Consider the following 19252-nt stretch of genomic DNA (forward strand, 5'->3'; position numbering starts at 1 on the left):
GCAGGTTCCCCCATAATTAAAAATTTTATGCTAAAACCACTGTAAGGAAATTGGGGATTTGTTTTTCAATTTCCAGAAATAAACCTCTATGAAGATACGACTTGAATGTCCTTACAGGGACAGAGAAGGCCGGTATCCATCCTGAGGACATGGGAGTCTTAAAACACCTTCAGCAAGATCAGAGCTCTGAGCTAGCTCTATGAAAACATGCAGATCTCTTGTTTCAACCTTTTGACTCCTGAAAACAGCTTCTACACAGCTAATGTGGAAAGAAATGCAAATGTCTTAGAAAAAATAACATGTCTCACATTTGTAGGTACACTACACCTTTACCCTAAAGTCATAAACTTTCACATATATAATTTCAGGGGGTTTGTGGTTTGTTTTGTTTTTTTGCAACACTTCTGTAGGACTCACTCTTCTGGACACATTAATTAGTCTAAGGGATGTAACTCATGATCTAAATCAGATCAATGAGAATTCTGGTTTAGAATTTTTATATCTCAACTAGAGCAAAAGGGACCCTTTCCTTTCTGGTCACAAAGGTGCATAAGAAGATGAGTCCAGAGCTGCAATGGCTGGGTTCCCTGTCAAGTGGAATTAGCTGATTTCAAAGAATGCAGAGGAGCTAGAATGTCTGGATGGTGTGTGAGTTCTTGATTCCAGCCATTTCTCAAGCTAGGTCCCCCTTACACTTCCCTCAGCTTTGTTACATAAATCTTATGTGCTGAAGCCAGCTCAAGTTGAAGTTTTGTTATCTGTAACAAGGGTCTTGACTGACATATTGTATTTCATTTATTAAATATTTGCTGAATGTCTACTCTGTTCAAGGCATTGTGCTTTGTTTTATAGAAGAAAGTAAGATCCAGTGTTAGGAAAACAGTTCTCCAAAATCACGAAAAGAGCAATGATGGAACCAGGACTAGATTCCCCATCGACTGCTATTTCAATCAAAATTCATTTTAACATTACTGAATAGTAAAATATAGGTTACAAGCATGGGGTCACAAGGCACTTTCTTCAATCCATAATTATAAATCATGCAGTTATTCTCAATGGACATGCTCATGCTTTTGGGTGGCAGACTCCTGAGAGAGAAGAATATGGAAAGCTTAACAACAAATTTCTCACTATTTCTGTGAGCATAGCACCATTGTGCCAGTTTTGTATATGGAAGATAATACTTTAGTGAAGTCAGAGTACTAGTATCCTAAATTTGAGCCTGCATTAAGCCAATGAAGCAACACTGGCCTTTGTCCATTATTATTCATATTGTCTTTACTTATAAAGAAAACCAGCATTTAGAAATATAGTTAGCCAGTTTTTCAAATTTAAATTGTATTTTATCAACATCTACAAATTTTCAGCCTAAAATTCATTTAAAGAATGATGATTTAATTTTGAATTTTAAAAATCTGACACAAACATTTTTTCTAAGTCATTTTCCAAGGGAGATTTAAAGTAATTTTCATATTCTTTCCTTTCTGTTTTCCACAGATGAACATGATCCCCAGTTGTTAGCACCATTTTTGGTAAGGAAGAAAATGTGTACTGAAAATAATAACTTGCATGCCAACCGTAGTGAAACTCTGATTCAACTTTGCAACAGTGATTTCATCACCAAGATTAGGGGATAAAACAGAAATGTGTATTACAGTCACAAACAGTTCAGTCACACCACCTCCAGCCATGATCTCATTAGTTCTCATAATGTAAGAGGGATGGAGGCCTTCAAATTAAACACAGGTGCCCCGAGTAACCACAATGATTCAGAAGTGTTGCAAAGGGTCAGGGACACCTCTGTCTTTTTATTCTTTGTCCCCTCTTCCATTCCATCTCTCCTCAGAAACTTAACCTAGATGTATCACTCTAGCCTTTAACTTGGAATATATGAAATTAAAAGTATTAATCACCCTCCCAATTTCCTTTCTGACTTTAACTCTGATTTCAGGCTTCACACTCAGTCCCTGTTGCATCTTTATTGCTCATCATACCATCCCGTCCCATGTCTCTCTGAAGGATTAAATCACACTTGAGTTATTTAAATAGTTTTGCAATTCTACCACTGCATCTGCTTGTCTCAGTTTCTCCACTCTGCCACATAGTTTAAGACATACTGCTTCCCTTGTCTTCCTTCTGCATGACCCTTTGATGGCATTTTCTTTCTCTGTCTTCTTTCCCTCCTCTAGATTTGGTGGTAAAAACATGAATACAGAAATTATCTCTGGGAATATAAATTGCTGAATCATTATAGGTGGAACAATTCTGGGGCTATTTCTTTCTGAGCTTTTCCCAATACTCAGTGATCAAATTGTCTTCATCTTCACAAGTCCGTCATAGCCATTAGACTTTACCAATTAGTGGGATTCATGTTCGAGTGTCTGAAATAAGAGTGGCTTGCTGCAGCCTGTGTAATCTGACCTATAGTCCCAATCTTTTATTATTACAAACAATAGTATAATTTGGAGAAGGGAATAAGAGAGATAGTATAAAAAAATTGCCCCAACCATGGTAAACCAGAATATTTTTGAAGAAATAATCATCATAAACCAGAATATTATATTTGCTTTTTAATTTAAAGGAAAATGGCAGAGCATATGAAAATAAAGTGATATTAAATATTTGGATTAAGAGAGAGAGTTCCTAGGCTTTGTCCCGGAGTCAGGGGTCTAATCATCAACGTTTTTATAAACACAACATAGGAAAATTGTAAAAATCTTCAGAACTTGACAATAATATCTTTACTCAAAGAGAGATTCAGTTATATAACCTACTGTCTACTTACAAAGATAAATAACTTTCCTATGTTTTAAAAGAACTTAAAAAAAATTTCACAACAAAAAGTTGGTAAAAATACAAAAAAATTTTTTTCATTTCTCAGCTAATTGGAAAGTGAAACTAATATTAAGCAGAATGCTCTATGCCCTAAACATTATACAGTCAAGGTTTTTGTAAATTTTTAAAAATCAACATGATAAACATCTCTGAAGTTGTAGCAACTGAGAATGCGTCAATGAAGCAAGCAAAATTAGATGTATTAAAGTGCCACCAGACATTTGATTTGTACCTTACAAAGCTGGAGATGTCTGATATAATGGGAAAAACATCATGGATATTAGTATACCTCAGTCTGTGAAATGATGGGAGTTGACCTAAATAATTTCCATGATTCTTCCTAGGTCTTAAATTTTGGAGTTTTATAGATGACTCTGATGAATCTTTTTCTAAACTTAAAATAAGAGATGATAGTTGTCCATGGGTGAGGTCCAATGACTCAAAATAATGGTTATTAAACATTATACTTTAAAATATACCAGTTAAATAAAACCTAGCCACTGGATAAAAATTAATCTCTTCCCACCCTAAGTTTCCTTCAGCACTTTGGCTTATAACTCTCTTATCATACTTAATAGATTTTGTCTTGTACTATAGTTATTTTTATATATATTTGCCCAATTAGATTACCCTCAGGAAAGGGAACCATTTCTCCCCAAAGTACAGTGTCTTCCAACTTGCAGTTGATTAATAAATGTTTTTAAATTCTTGGTCACAATGTTATTAAAATGAATAGTTCTCTTGTTTTCACCTCTCTGATTTTCACAGTTTTAAAAACACGATATCATACAGGAATAATATTTATCACTCAAAGATTCTTCACATGAAGTCATATGCAGAAACACTCTTGCTATTAAAACACGGCATGGTAAAAACTGAACTCAGCCTTTCTCTTTGAACTCCAACTTATTTTTTTTTTCTTATGGTTGGGGACTAGCTTCTTACCCATCATATCCTTTAATATTAATTCCTTTCCTTTCCCGTTCCAGTTATTTAAGGGTATATCATAGATCCCACTACTTTCATTCATAGTCACTTTACTACCTTGACTACTATACTCTTTCTCATAAAAGAGTTGCTGCTATGACCACGCTAACTTTCCTCAGCAAGGCCTCCTCTGGGTCTTCAAAGTCTTCCAAATAAACATATTATTATTTCTCTATCAATTCGTCTTTTGTCTATTCTTCCTAGTCCTCCGTCATTTTCTCTATAAGGACAAATCTTACTGTTCTCCCTTTTTGTACACTGTACTTATAAATTATCTCAATATAATTAAAGACATTTGAAATATTTCATTATTTGAAAAAATACTTTCTGATAAAAAATACCATTTAGAACTTTAAACTAATGGTATAGGGAAAACAATTGTCATTGAAAATAAGTATAGATCCCTTCCTCAAATCAGGCAAAACATTTCAGATAGATCAATGTCTACATTAAAAATAAAAAAAGAAATTTTGAAAGTATAAGAGTGGGGAAGACCTTTCTAAACAGTATACCAATGAAGAAATAAAGGTCTGACAGCTTTCTTAAATAAGATTTTCTAAATTTTATAAGTAAAAATACATCAAAACACTATAAATGACATGGAAAATAGATGACAAACTAGGAAAAAGTATTCAGAACACAGATAAAAGAGTTCATATCCTTAATACATTAAGAGTTCATGCAAATCAATAACAAAATAATAAATACTTCAATAGAAGTATTGATAAAGTAGTTCAATAGGACAGGCCATGTGTAACAAAATAATAAATATTTCAATAGAAGTATTGATAAAGTAGTTCAATAGGACAGGCCATGATGATAAAAGGCAAAAGAGAAGTAGTACAAATGGCCACTAAATATAATTTTTAAGGCCGGGCGCAGTGGCTCAAGCCTGTAATCCCAGCACTCTGGGAGGCCAAGGCGGGCGGATCACGAGGTCAGGAGATCGAGACCATCCTGGCTAACACGGTGAAACCCCGTCTCTACTAAAAAAAATACAAAAAAAAAACTAGCCGGGCGAGGTGGCGGGCGCCTGTAGTCCCAGCTATTCGGGAGGCTGAGGCAGGAGAATGGCGTAAACCCGGGAGGCGGAGCTTGCAGTGAGCTGAGATCCGGCCACTGCACTCCAGCCCGGGCGACAGAGTGAGACTCTGTCTCAAAAAAAAAAAATAAAAGAAAAAAAAAATAAATATAATTTTTAAATGTTCAGCCCCATCAGCAGTCCAATATATGCAAAATAAAACAGCAATTAGATATCAGGGCTTTTCCCCCTATAAAATAATGAAAGATTATTTTTAAAATAATAATACCCATTGTTGTTCACTTCCACGAAATGGCATTCTCATAGACTGTTAATGGGAAAATAGATTCATACAATCTTTCTGGAAAGTCACTGGACAATGTGATAAAGACTAACATGTGCTTCCATTTGAACTATAAATTATTTTCTTCTTTATTTAGCATATATAATTATAAAGAACAGTTTCAGAAGCATAAATGGTTAATGCTGCATTATTGCCAGGGGATCAAAATAAAAAATACAGCCAAAATTGTTCAACAGTGGAATACCAATTTAAATAAACAATCACATATCTCCTAAATGTTGTCAAAGACTTCAAATGTTCAAAATGTTGAGAACTGACTATAAAATGTCATAAATAGTATAGTACAATTTTATTATATATACATGCCTCTGTATACATAGAAAAAATACTGGAAATATATACATCAAAGTATTAACAGTGGTTTATAGGTTTTTTTGTTTTCTTCTTTTTGCTTATCTGCCTATCACATGATCATCTAAAAAAAATCTATCTGCTTTCTTCACACTCATGTAAAGTTTTATTGAATTCAGTGGCCTTTCTATGATTTCTGTCTCTATAATACCAGTGTCATCTGGGAATCTCAGATGATCCCTGATATTTGATGTTTTGACCCAATGATTTTTCAACTTTACAATAGTATGAAAGCAATACACATTTAGTAGAAACTACTTGAATTTTTGAATTTTAACCTTTTCCTACCCTAGCAATATGCAGTACAATAGTCTCTCTAGATGTTGGGCAGCAGCAGCAATCTGCAGCTCCCAGTCAGCTACGCTATCACGAGGGTAAACGTCCAATACTCTACAGCGTACTGTGTTGCCAGATGATTTTGCCCAATGGTAGTGTTCTGAGCACATTTACGGTGCACTGGGCTATGCTATCACGTTCAGCAGGTTAGGTGAAGTAAATGCATTTCAACTTACAATGTTTATCAGGATGTAATCCCACTGCAAGTCAAGAATATACGATAACCATTTTGAAGAATTAAAATTTCCTTTTTCATAGTCTGAATTCAAAAGACTAAAGAAGAAATTAAAAAGCAACTAAGAGAAGTAAGCTAATAATGAGTAATATTTTAAATATCTACATTTAGGTCTTTCAAAAAAAAAAAAAAACCCAGCAGACTAATTTCTATTCTCCCCATATTCTCGGCATCTTTTCTTTCGAATTCCATTATCCATCTCCAAACTTAAATAAGTAACTTCACTTCAGAACTACATAAGGAAAGGAGACAGAAAGCTTAATTTTAATATTGTACATCAATATGTCAATTATCCTTAAACTGTTATAAAAAACAAACCTCCAGTGTAATACTCAAACACACAACATATGGGATGAAATGACCAACAACTGAAATCTCTAAGGACATTGGACATTTAAGCTTTTAAGCTTAAACAAATGAAAAAGCTTAGGCCAAAATGGAATAGGGTGTGACCAGGCTCACTCAGATGCCTTCAAAGGCTGATCAAATGCCAAACGTACTACTTAAGATCCTGAGTGTCAGAGAATTAACGTAACAGGCTGAGACTCACAATGACATGAAAATATGCTGAAGTTACTGGAAACATGGAAAGGGACAAAACTGACCCATGGATTTTGAGCATCCCGTTGCTTTACAGTTTTTCAGTTTCTCTTGAGATAAATTTATAAAAATAATTGGCAGAAAAAAGGAATGTGAAAAAAATTTAATAACTTGTCTTTGTAATACATATGACAGGTCACATTTCCATACTTTCCCATGTCTGGGTTTTAAGAGATTAGTTATATGGTGATAACATTTTGAAAAGAACTCAAAGTAAAATTACAAAAGTCTTAGGACAAAAACTATCATTCTAGATTCCTTGTGCTTCCTATTTGGTTGCCAATACCCTACACCTCTTCAAGGGACTAGTAGTGAGTATCACCTTTAAGATTCAAATGTCCAGGCAGACACTGACTTTAGATAATGGAAGTTCATAAGGCATGATTGCTTTGGAACAAGAAACGCACCTTGAACAAGAAATGCACCTTGGTTTAAACGTTATTTGGTACATGGATTATTCATGTATTGTAAGTTCCATGTTTTTGTAGCTCCACTCTAGTCATTTTTATAAAAGCTTCATTATAAAGTTTTTCTCTCCAGTTGTAGAGAGTTTGGTACATACAAATTAATTTGCTTATTCTCTTTTGCCTTATCAGTTTCCTGTTGGGATAATTAACTAACCAGGCAGGTAACAGTTCATCCAATTTCTCAAACAAGAATGAAATGCCATTCACACGTTTTCTCCTGCAGTTGTCAGTCAGGCAAAATCTCTACAAAGATTACTTTCATCATGATCAACTCAACATCCATTATCTTTTTTCACATAATCATTGCCTTTTGCTCAATCAAGAAACCCTTCTGTTCTTACAGATTATAATGTGTGGCTCATTGAGAGCAGGTCTCATTTCAAACCATCATTAAAATGAATGGGCTCTCTCCTTGTTAATCCCTTTACAGTGAGTTGTAATTGCTGCATTAATCAACAGAAAGAGACTGAAGTATACCTCTATGCCTGTACCCAACACTCAGAAGATAGGATGCCTTACAACAACAGAACTTAAAACTGGGTTAGCAAATTAAAGCCATGATACTCTATTCCAGAGAATTTCTAAACCATTTTAAAAATCCTTAGGGCTTTAGGACAAATATCTAGAAAAGACAGGAGTGTAAATAAATCACTATATTTTATCACATCTAAGACATGTTCTTTTATGTACCATTAAGAAAGGGGGAAAATGTCAATTATTATCATGAGACACCATTCGCTGCATGTTGAATCCTAATTTCAGAGATGTTAAAATGTGAAAAGATGTGTGCTTTAGAATTGATGAAATATGATCATTTCCAGCATTGTATCAGAACAAAATTCATTGAAGTTCCTGCTTTAAAGAAGTTAATAACTGAAATCTGTGGATAAATAGGAACCTTGCTCAGTAAAAGAGACATCAAAATTCCTCCATCTCAGGATGTTTTCTACCTTTTTTCAGTCTAATTTATTCTCATCATATAAATATATTTCCAAACATGAATACATAATGTTTTCCTCTTTGCACCTGAAGAAAATAATTCTCACTTCTTTCCCTTACTTACTCAGGTGGGCAGGGCTCAGTGTTGCAGGCTCTTTGATTTTCAGGTGGCTTACTGTCAGGGTCACAGTAATTGTTCTGGACAATGGAGTTGTCATCCAACCTTTTACAGACCACCTCTTGTCTTTGGACACCTTGAGAAAAGGAGGACATCATTAATTGAAGAGAAGTTTACCTTCCATTAAGTTAGGTATGCATAGCTTTCCTCTGTGGGGAATTGACCTCAGTGGATCGCTGCCGTCTTATCTGTTCCACATTGGACTGCTTCTCTAAAATGGAGAGAAGACCTGGTCATTATACTGAAATTTTAGGCAAAGTTATTGTTCTCATATTTAGAAATATAACTATTTCAGAAAAGAAACTATTGGTAATCTTAAACAATTTTATTCACAATTGTAAATTCTTCTTCGTGCTTCCCTTAAAAAACAAAACAACAGATTACAATTTCCCAAAATAATATTATCAGATAAAATGTACAAATATACATTTCAATGCAAAACAATGATTGTATATTTATTTAAAAATAGAACAATAGGGACAAATTTACTTTTTGATATTTTGTAGAACAAATCCCATCTATTTAGTTTTTGTTAGGAATACATCACATCCACACATTTCATTTTTTCTTCCATTTATGTATTTATCTCTCTAAAAGCCCATTCATTGTTCAGAAATTAGAGATTGCAGTGGGCCTCTTTTGGACTATAGCCAACTAGTCTGTTTATTCCAACAGAGTTGACCCCCTGTTGATTATACCATTGTCAAATAAATACATAGTTCATTCAAATATTAACTTATCTCATTTTTAAAAATTAGTCTATGTGATCTGTTTACCACAGCTAAAAATATTCTCATACAGTTTATAAAATATCAAATATATGTCAATCAATTATTGGCAAAGATATTCACCATAACTTGCTCACATTTCACAAAATACAAAGACACACACAAACACACACTCGTATTTGTAAATGTTCCTGGTGAACAGATTTTATGTATACTCATTTTCTCTTTAGTCAAGGAATCAAAAGAAGCAGATAGGTATATCAAGATATCAAAGAGAAACAAGTCAAACTACAAGACAATGCTAACTGTTTCAGATCATATAGCGGTAACAGGTTATTCCTGGCAACAGAAATAAGAGCACAAACTAAACTATTCCCCCACTCACCCACCCCATCTCTATAAACAGGTAGGCTAAATTACCCAGAAAGAGTTGTAAAAGCAGCATTAGCAGTATCCAGGAAACCACAGCTTCACACCTAGCTAATCCCACACAATCCTTCAGTTGTTTTTCTTCCCTCCCCCCCAGTTGTTTTAAGTAATAATGCCCTAAAAAAACAGTGTGATCACAAATTAGGGAAATATATGTGAAACAGGATCATTCAGTGAAAGAAACTGTCACCTAAAGAGCTAGACACCAAATACTTCCCCCAAGTTCCCCTAAATCATGGCAATTCTGCAGGTGGGAGTGCCTCCGTTATCATGTTATGCACACCTTTAACTAAGCCCTTTAATTTAAAGACTCACAGGGCAAACTATTAAATCCACCAAGCTCATGAGACTTAAATCCTGTAGCTCCATGACAGTGGTGAGCAGTTATAGAAAGTCTTTTTTTATTGCTTGCAGTGATCCCGGGCTCTTGCTGATCACCTTCTGCAGTCATTTTTTATGTTTTCCTAAACTTAGGGGTCTTAAACATAGTCAAACAACTTACTGGCAAAATGTCCTAGAGTATGTATTGTATTCCTTCCCTCCCAACCCCTAAAATAAGCCAAACGACTAAGTTTATGTGACGACAACAGTTTGGAATTTTTTAACTATTAAACTTTAGATTTTTTGAGGGAAGAATGATTCACATCAGGCATAGTTGTGATCCATTCACAGATGTTCCATGATATTCATCGGATATCTCCCCATTGTGTCATTCCAGTGGGCAGATAACTAGGTCCATGTGGTCCACCTAGACAGATACCTCTACCATTAGTCATAGGAGTCAACTACCAACTGCAACTGTGGCTCAGATTATCTATCCATCCTGATTCAATATTTTGCCTCTATCAGGGTAAGCAGGGGACTTTTTTTTATCAGTTTGTGTGATTTTTTTTTTTTAAGTCATTCAAACATGACTGTACTTGAAGCAAGAACATTGGCACTCAATAATATATCTTGGTTATTTCTCAGGAAAGAATAAACATTCTCAACACTACAAAATACAACTGATCTGGTTTTGTTTCAGTGGCAGAAACATTAATTCAGGTTCCTAGGGTTAAGTTAAAGAAAGGAGAAATTTATCTTGACTTGTAGAAACTGAATTAAGTCAAGATAAAATTCTTCTTTCTTTAACTTAACCCTAGAAATGTTGTTTGGCTATAATTACATTTGTTTTCAAAAGTAGCCTTTATTGCAAAATCAGGGACTCTACAGTTTGAATCATAGATGAGATATGAGTTAGTAGAACTGAGATTTATATTTCATTTTAAGGTAAATTCTAACAATGTATGTATCTTGAAAAAAATTTGGTACATAATATTTGTTATCAAAAATTTGGAAAATTACACAAAACCACAAGGAAGAAAATAAAACTGACCCATAGTCCAATATTTTGTTTCAGACCCTTAACTTTCAGGGCTATTTTGCTCTTTAGTGGGATCCAATAATTAGTTTAAAAATTACATATATACCCAAACTAAAACTGTCAGCTAAATGCAGTTGGCAGGTCATTCATTCATTTACTCATTCATTCATTCAACAGAGACAGTTACTAAACCAAAGCGTTGTGTTTATGAGATATAAACACAGTATGTCGTATGAGATACTGGGCTAAGTGCTAAGAATTATGAATTGACTTAATTTTGATTAGGCCTTCCTTCCATACTTCTTAAAAACTGGGAATCAAGAGTACTTGGGGGTTCGTTTTAGCTTCATAATTTCAGAATGCTATTTTTTTATGAAGTAAAAATTAAAGTCCTTGAATAGACAGCTGAAACAGCTCTATATTTTATGAAGATGCATTTTTTTCCTTGCGTTCGTCTTTTATTAATTTTCTTCTAGAATGTTATATTAGACAGTGTGGTATTTCACACTCAAGGGTTGACTATACCAGTAATCTATTCCAAATCTTCCTACAACACTGTACTATCTTCCTCCAACAGCATACAGAGCTCCTTCCAACTATTACTCCCACACTTGGCAGATTTACAGACTTTTTTTTCTTTTTAAGTCAGTAGCAACAGGATAACTCTATAAACCAATGCATCTAAATGAATGGATTCTTAAACACATACTTTTGAATTACAGAAAATGCAGCTTTTAACTTTAGAAAGTAGAAAATACAGATCAACTGGAAATAATCTAAACTAAGTCCACAAGAGAAATGATTGAGTTTAGATTCTTTTTATATGATCAAGCGTCTTGTACATAACTTCTTTTAAAGTAGTCTGTAAAACATTGCTAAGATGTTGATTTTAAACCCGGTTGGGAATAATTACATCCAGTTACACGAAACCACGATGCTTTCAAATCTAAAGACTTATAGTTTATAACAAAAACATAAAATGTCCACATGACCAGTCAGTGTGTACCTAATCAAAAACAAAATTCTAGTGGCTTAGTGTCCAGAGCTCCTGGAGATAAGCAGATGTTCCGCAGAATTTAATAAAAATGCACTAATTATATTTTATTCTTAAACACCTAAAGTTACTGGCATGCAAACTGTATGTATATGTTTTTTAATGCAATCCTTCTTCCATGCTTAAAAAAAGTAATGGCTTCATATTACAAAAGTTAATTATAAAAGATGATATTGCCAATATATATTTACTTAAAACCCTCTACAAAAGGTATATTCTGTTTAAAGACTTTTAATTTGCTTATCTTTTCATTCTTTGATACTAAAGATTCATATATGATGGTCCTTAACATGGAAATGTAACCCTCACTTTTTGTCCATAAGTTTAAATATCAGATCCTATATTTAATTTTCTGCCAATAGTTAAAAGTTAAAGATCTGTCTTCCCATCAAAGGTTCTTTTATACAATGGGAAGAAGGCATACTCCACTTGAATCACTGCTCTAGCTACACATCAAGAAATGGCTTTAATAGTATTTTTATACAGTATATACCAAAGGAAAATGTGCAAGAAGCCCACCAAAGGGCAAGTGAGTCCTGGATGGAAACCATCTGCTGTTCTTACTCTAGGGGGTGGTGATGGTTCAAGTGAGTCCCAGTCTGAGCAAAGATTTCAGAGACCATCGCTCCTCTTCATTTCTTGCCTCCATTCCAATGCCTCTACTCCTCTTATCAGCTGCCCAATGTGTTCCTATCTCTCTCTTCTTTCAGAGAATGAAATAATTTTGTAAACTCATTTGTAACACAGTATTTGGCAATATATTGCTTTTCTCAGGGCAATTTACCATCTTAAAAGTAGAAAGAAGGCACTCAATGCACAGAAATTACAACTTGAATTTAACTTGCAAGGGTGATATGTGTTAAACCGAGAAGGATGGGTCGGGGGTGGTGAAGGGCAGGAGAAAGACCTTCTAAGTCTTCTCAACTCTACTCATCAGTCCCATCATTTCAGTGATAGACCATGTAATGGATAAATGGGCATTCTATAACTACCTGTGAGTGAGTCAATAATAAAAAGAAAGAAGTATAAATGTATTCTTGGAACTGATGGGCTAACCAACATCTAAACAATTTAACTTAGTGGCATAGCACATCATATCTACCCAAGAAACAGTTTTCTGAAGAGAAGGGGGGAACATTAAAAAGTCAGAGTTTGTACTAAAAATGTGTCTGCTGGCTAAGGCAACAATTTGCTTAACCACAGCATCCATAGTAGCTAGCAACCAAGACAACACTATATAACTACAGTATACAGAGCATATGGCCAGCAATATTAATTTAATTTAAATCTTTAATGCAGATAGCATCCAAAGAGTGACAAGTGCCAGGAAAAAAATGTCTCTCTGCTCTGCCTTTCACTGCTGGAATCTGGCTGTTGTGCCGTGTGATTGTTGGCCAGACACAAGCATTTGCAGGGCAGAGCAAAGCCCATCTGCCTTGGATCTAACAGCTGGAACCCAGAGTACCAATCAACTCCACCCATATGGTTCCTTCTTCCGAAGAGCCTCCTGCTAGTTTTTATCTTTCAAAGGCTTCCCTTTTCTTTTCAGTGCCTTACCTTCTGTCCTTTTCAGTGTCTTTCCTTCTGTCCTAAGCAAAACTGGATGTCCTCAGGAAACAGGATGATCAAAAGCAAAATGTAGCTCTAAAATATTGTATTTTTCTAGAACAACTGTGCTTAGTAATGGTAAGGTAGGGTGGAACATACATATACTGAGCTTATCCCTGGAGAGAATTCCTATTACTCCTTAGCTATTAAGAGTAATCTTTTCCATATAAAGTATCTAACTTTTTAACTAATTTAGTTTCTACTATGTCTAATGTATACTTTTTTAGTACTATAAGGGAGAAAGTTACTGAGTAAGACAGTCTTGACCTCAATGGGATTACATTAAAATGGGGATGGGGTGGAATAGGGCAAGTACCATTATAATTATATTACATGATGAAAGATATCTAATAAAATAGTACATTTTCAGGTCTAATATTTTTAGTTTATAGTTTCCCTATGTTGTCTTATTACTGTCTCATTTCTCTTTTCCTGATCCTCACTGATCTGAAGGACTCTTTTCATAGCCAAATTACTATATCATTACTTTTCACTTTATCTTGTTCCTTTGTTTTTCCTCATCCCAAATTCTGCCATGTTTGGTTACCTCTTTTTGACTTCTAAGTGGTTTAGATAAATGACCTAAGGCAAGTTTTCATTCTTCTTTGTAAAATGAGATAATCAAATACATAGAGATAATTTAGAATGTTTCATCCAGATCCAAAATTCTATAAAAGTTGCCTTCTCTTCTCTCCCTCCACATTTCAATTGTTCAACATTTTTTTCCACCAATTCTCTCTCTCTTATGTGTCTGCTTTTCTTCTGTATTCTACAGAGTAAGTCTAGAACACAGGCATGTTTCTTTTCATTTGGTTTTGTAGTCTTGTTTCAGTGCCTAAGTTTGTACCAGTGTAAGGTACATGTCAAAGGGGTTACACATGTCAAGAGGCATAATAGTAACTAGAAATAGGAAATTGTGAAAGGTAAGTTTCCTAATATGAAGAATTAAATCATGCTGGTATACCCAGCATGGGTGTCCATGCTCACGCCTGTAATCTCAGCAACTCGGAAGGCTGAAGCAGGAGGATCACTTGAGGCCAGGAGCTCTAGGCTGCAGTGAGCTATTACTGTGCAACTGCACTCCAGCCTGGGCAACATAGCAAGACCCTGTCTCTAGGAAAAAAAAGGATTAGTTATATTATACTAGAAAGTAATCTCCATGACCTTAAGTAAGAGCTTGTTATTGGTATTTTATTTAAATTTTAGAGGAATATTGTTGAGAGTACAAAGGCCTTGAGCTTCTTCCACACAGTGTGATGTATTTATCATTAATAGACAGGCTTTTCTTTTAAACATATATAAAATCCCTTTCTTGGAACCAAATCTTGAAATATTTCAAATTTGAGTTAAAATAAGGATATAATCATATACTAACTGTATAGCTTTTAAACTAAAATCGTCATTTTCTTCAAGTAAAAATGGAAATAGTAATATCATAAGTTCCCACAAAATCAGGATGATCATGCTTACCAAAATAAAATGCTTTATTTTTAAAAGGCTTTATTTTTTCCAAAAGTATTTTATACATTCAACCTTGTAAAGATGAATAATGTTATGACTGTTAAAAATACTATTTTGGAAAGAATTTTTGTGAAGTGAAACATGACCTGTGATATGTACATCATTAATACAACAGGAATGCACTCAAACTTTGGTTTCACACTCACCCAAGTTTTTCAGTGAGTGAATATGTATCCAAACCCTGCTCATGTTAGGGAAGAATATAATTACTAAAGCAACAGAAATGAAGAAAGAGGACTGATGAAATGATGAAACAGCACTTGGAGAATATTTTGGCTTAGAGATTTCTTGCCTTCAGTTACAAATCTTCACATTAGAGAAAATGCAACCAACAACATGCAGAGGTAAACAGTAAAACATGTCAAGACTATCAAAATAATCCTTCATATGTAAGACTTTAAGCTTAAGTTATATTGAAAATATACAGGAGAATTCAAGGAACTTTTGTAAAAGTAGTTATATAGGGGAAATCATATGCTTAAGGAAAAAAGATAAATGAAAATTATTATAGATAAATAAATGAATACACATATTAGCTTCCAGAAGTGTGAACCAACCACAAACATGAGTTTGTAGAGAAGAGTTACTCTGCAATCTCAAGAGCCAAGTTATACTAGAACTAACTCAACAAGGTTAATGATGACAGAGTCTAGGATCTTGGGGGCTGTGATGTTCACAGGTGCCCTGTTATGATGTCAGGTATAGTTAATCCCAGATTAAAGGACACTCTTCCTTCACAACATTGAAAGTGAACTGAGAGGAGGGAATTGTGGGAGAGATTGAATAGGGGGATGTCATAGTTAATGCAGTGACAGACCATTGTCTAGTCCGATAAATATATTATTTTTCAAAGACGAAAGTGAAAACTAGGGAATAATGATGAACAAAGCTGAATGCAAACCTTTATTCTTTCTAAACTCAAGTCATTTTTTTATAGGGGATTTGTATTATTTTAAAAATCTCAGTGATAGGTTTATATATCTCAGTTTGATATATACAGGACTCAAATGTAAAAAGACCTTCATGATTTCAAAAAATAATAGTACATTGTACAACCCCACACAGAAACTATCTTTCACAGGGAATTTTTCTTTAAAACTAACTGTACAACTATGTTTCTTCAGAGGGAAATGAATGGCATTGAATAAAGTGCTTTTAACTATTTATACTAAAGTTTCTCTCTGTAATCTTTTATTTAACTCTGAAAATAACTTCTGGATTGGTAACTCCTAAGTCAAAGATAAGCACATTTGTTATAGGATTCAACCTTTTTATGTCTTTCACACTTAATTTCAACCAAGTCTATTTTGAATCTTGAAAAAAAACAACTGGACTTTGTTTTCCTATGCTCCATTTGGGGCTCCTCTGCTTTGAGTTTCTGTGAAAGGTACAGTGAATGTGTCCTTTATAAGCTGCAATACAAGTGTTAGTCATTATTTTTGTTATTATGTCTGTAAAACGTAAGTCTCAAAACCCTTGTTTGTTTGAAGCACATTCTGTTAGTTCAATAATAATGTGAATTAACCTCTTAGTGATATTAAATGTGTTAGACATCTTAGAATTGACAAAAAATTAAAAGGACATCTGTGAAAATGTAAAGCATTTGTCTCTGTTTTATCTGGTATTTTGAGAGCTGTTCTCTTTTAATCAGCTATTAGTACTGTCCTAAAGACTGTACTACATATTTTCTAATAATTATTTTTTAAAATAATTTAAAAACTGTCATTTTAGAATGGACTTACTATACTTTTAAGTCTACATTATGCTTGTGTTGTATCATTCCTGAAAACAATAAAATATATAATAGGAACAAACGTTTCCAAGAAACAATGTAGAAATATCCAACTTTTTTAAGGGGCTAAGGCATGATAGATTTGTTAAAAGTAATCTCAAAATTGTGTTATTAATAAATGCAATAGTATAGGTTATCACATAAAATTGTTAGCTGTCAGGAAAGAAGTTGCTAACAATTTCTCCTTTAAATATATAGTTCCTTCTTTCCTTCCTTTCTTTTTTTCCTTTGCTTTAATCACCCACCATTCTTACCCCAAACTAACAGAGATGGAGAAAGGAAACATATTCAGGAGGACACATCAGAAGGAATATAGATATGAGAGAGAAATTTACATATTATGCAAAACCTCTAGTCTCTTAGCTAGAAGTACAGAAGAGTCTCCAGTTTTAAATTCCAAACATCACCAGGGTCCTGAATAATGAGCAGCTTATATGCATTTATTTTCTCTTCTGAAATGAAATTCAACATCTAATGAAAGGAAGTTAGGTGACATTTTTAATCCAAATTTAATAATACTCATTTTACCCTAAATTAGGGGTTCTCAAACTTTTTCAGTTCACAGTATCCTTAGTATCTCCAATTTTTAAAATAACATCCCCAAGACAGAAAAAAATGACTAAGAGTCTTACTTAGTAGTTAGTTCCAAATAACTTATTTATAATGATTTGTATGCTGTAAGATCAATATAGCTATGTTTCCCCTGAAAATGTACAATGTTCTGCAGTGCCCTTGGGCACCTTCGTACACTTTGAAAAACACGGTCCCACATCAGGAAAATTCAAAATAGTAGTTGGAAATCATATAAATCATCTTAAAAATCTCAAAGAGTCGAAACCAGCCACAACATGTATAAGAATCCAGATGACTTGGGGAGGCTGAGGCGGGTGGATTGCCTGAGGTCAGGAGTTTGAGACCAGTCTGGCCAACATGTGAAACCCCGTCTCTACTAAAAATACAAAAAAATCAGCCAGGCATGGTGGCATGTGCCTGTAATTCCAGCTACTCGGGAGGCTGAGGCAGGGGAATTGCTTGAACCAGGAAGGTGGAGGTTGCAGTGAGCCATGATCGTGCCACTGCACTCCAGCCTGGGCAACAGAGCCAGACTTCGTCTCAAAAAAGAAAAAAAAAAAAAAAAGAATCAGGCACAGATTCAAAAAGTAAAATAAAAAGAATTTGTCCTAGCTCAAAAAAAGAAAGACGTAAATATCTTCTATGTTTATATGCTGTTCTCTCTCTCTCTCTCTCTCACACACACACACACACACACGCACATACAAATATACACACACACAGACTCATAAATTAGGCTCAAAATGACATTCAGGGAAGAAAAAGTATAATAAAAGATGCATCAAACACACAAATAAAATTAGACTATGTAAATGTAAAAGAAAAAGTAATAATAGCATTTTAAATAGTCAATGATGACTGATCAGAAACATTCCTGTATAACCATATAGTATACGTAAAATAAAATCTGTGCTCTTTGATCTTCAAACAAAATAAAAAATATCTCTAACAGTAAACCTGTCTCCTTCCTAACTCCTCATTAATCTAAGCATAGCTTTATCTCTTCCTCCAAAGAGCTGCAAAGCAATGTTTAGCAGAGAGATGCTTTTGTGTATTAGCAGAAACTTGACCAAATTAAGTTCTTTGGTATGCAATTTTCATACTTCTATACAAAGAAGAAGAAAGAAAAATCTAGAAAAATATTTGGAGAAAGTAATCAGGAGTGTCAATAGAGCCAATGCAGGACAAAGACTGTATATTTAGAGCATAAATATAAAATTGTAATAAATATAAAATATCATATGTATTTCTGATATTTATTTGTACTGAAAATAAAGTATTCTTAAGGTTTATTTTCTAACAGAACAGGTACAAAGTTAAATACAACACTACAGCATCAATTATCGGTTAATGGGCTTTGGAAGATTTCACTTTAAAGCCTAAGCATTGTATAATATTAAGAAGAGGGGATGGGAGTGAAATGAGAATGGTATGAACAGAAGGAAATGAGAACACACCCAGAAAAGTAGGGTAGAAAATTATCATGAATATTGCTGCATTCCGCAAAGATTCATTCCCTTAAAGAAAGTAATTTCCTAAAAAATAGAAGGCCTTCTCTGATTAGAACTGTAATTTAAAAGAAAACAAATTGTATCAGTGTTCATAATAACTGAGTTCAAACAGGGGCCATATGCCTCTTCTATTCTGACTTGTGCATCTAAATTAAAGTTGGTTGAATACCCAACCATCTACTCATTTTAGCTCTGTTAAGTATCAGATAAACTTGAAATTAGAATAAATTTCTGTTTATTCTAATAAACAGAAATCTGTTTAGCACAATTTCAGTCAGTTTTAAAAGCATTTATTACATTAATTGGATGTTTATATGATCCATCAAGTGAAGGAAGACTGTAAATATATAGGCATGCCCA

General features: G+C 34.0%; 1 protein-coding gene across 11 annotated transcripts in view; it reads right to left on the reverse strand.

The window, feature by feature from the left end:
• The window catches only part of ADAMTS6 (ADAM metallopeptidase with thrombospondin type 1 motif 6), a 330357-nt gene that overhangs the window by 34975 nt on the left and 276130 nt on the right, over positions 1 to 19252 (reverse strand). For all 11 annotated transcript variants that reach the window (XR_012413697.1, XR_010587386.2, XM_015451548.4 and 8 more), the window contains one exon: positions 8260 to 8389. Coding sequence is in view for 8 of the 11 variants with exons in the window: in XM_015451548.4 (XP_015307034.1) it covers positions 8260 to 8389 (130 nt within the window). In the remaining 3 variants the exon portion in view is untranslated. Of the gene's footprint in view, positions 1 to 8259; positions 8390 to 19252 lie in introns of those variants that run through there.

Source organism: Macaca fascicularis, chromosome 6 (assembly GCF_037993035.2).
Source record: "Macaca fascicularis isolate 582-1 chromosome 6, T2T-MFA8v1.1".
NCBI lineage: Eukaryota > Metazoa > Chordata > Mammalia > Primates > Cercopithecidae > Macaca > Macaca fascicularis.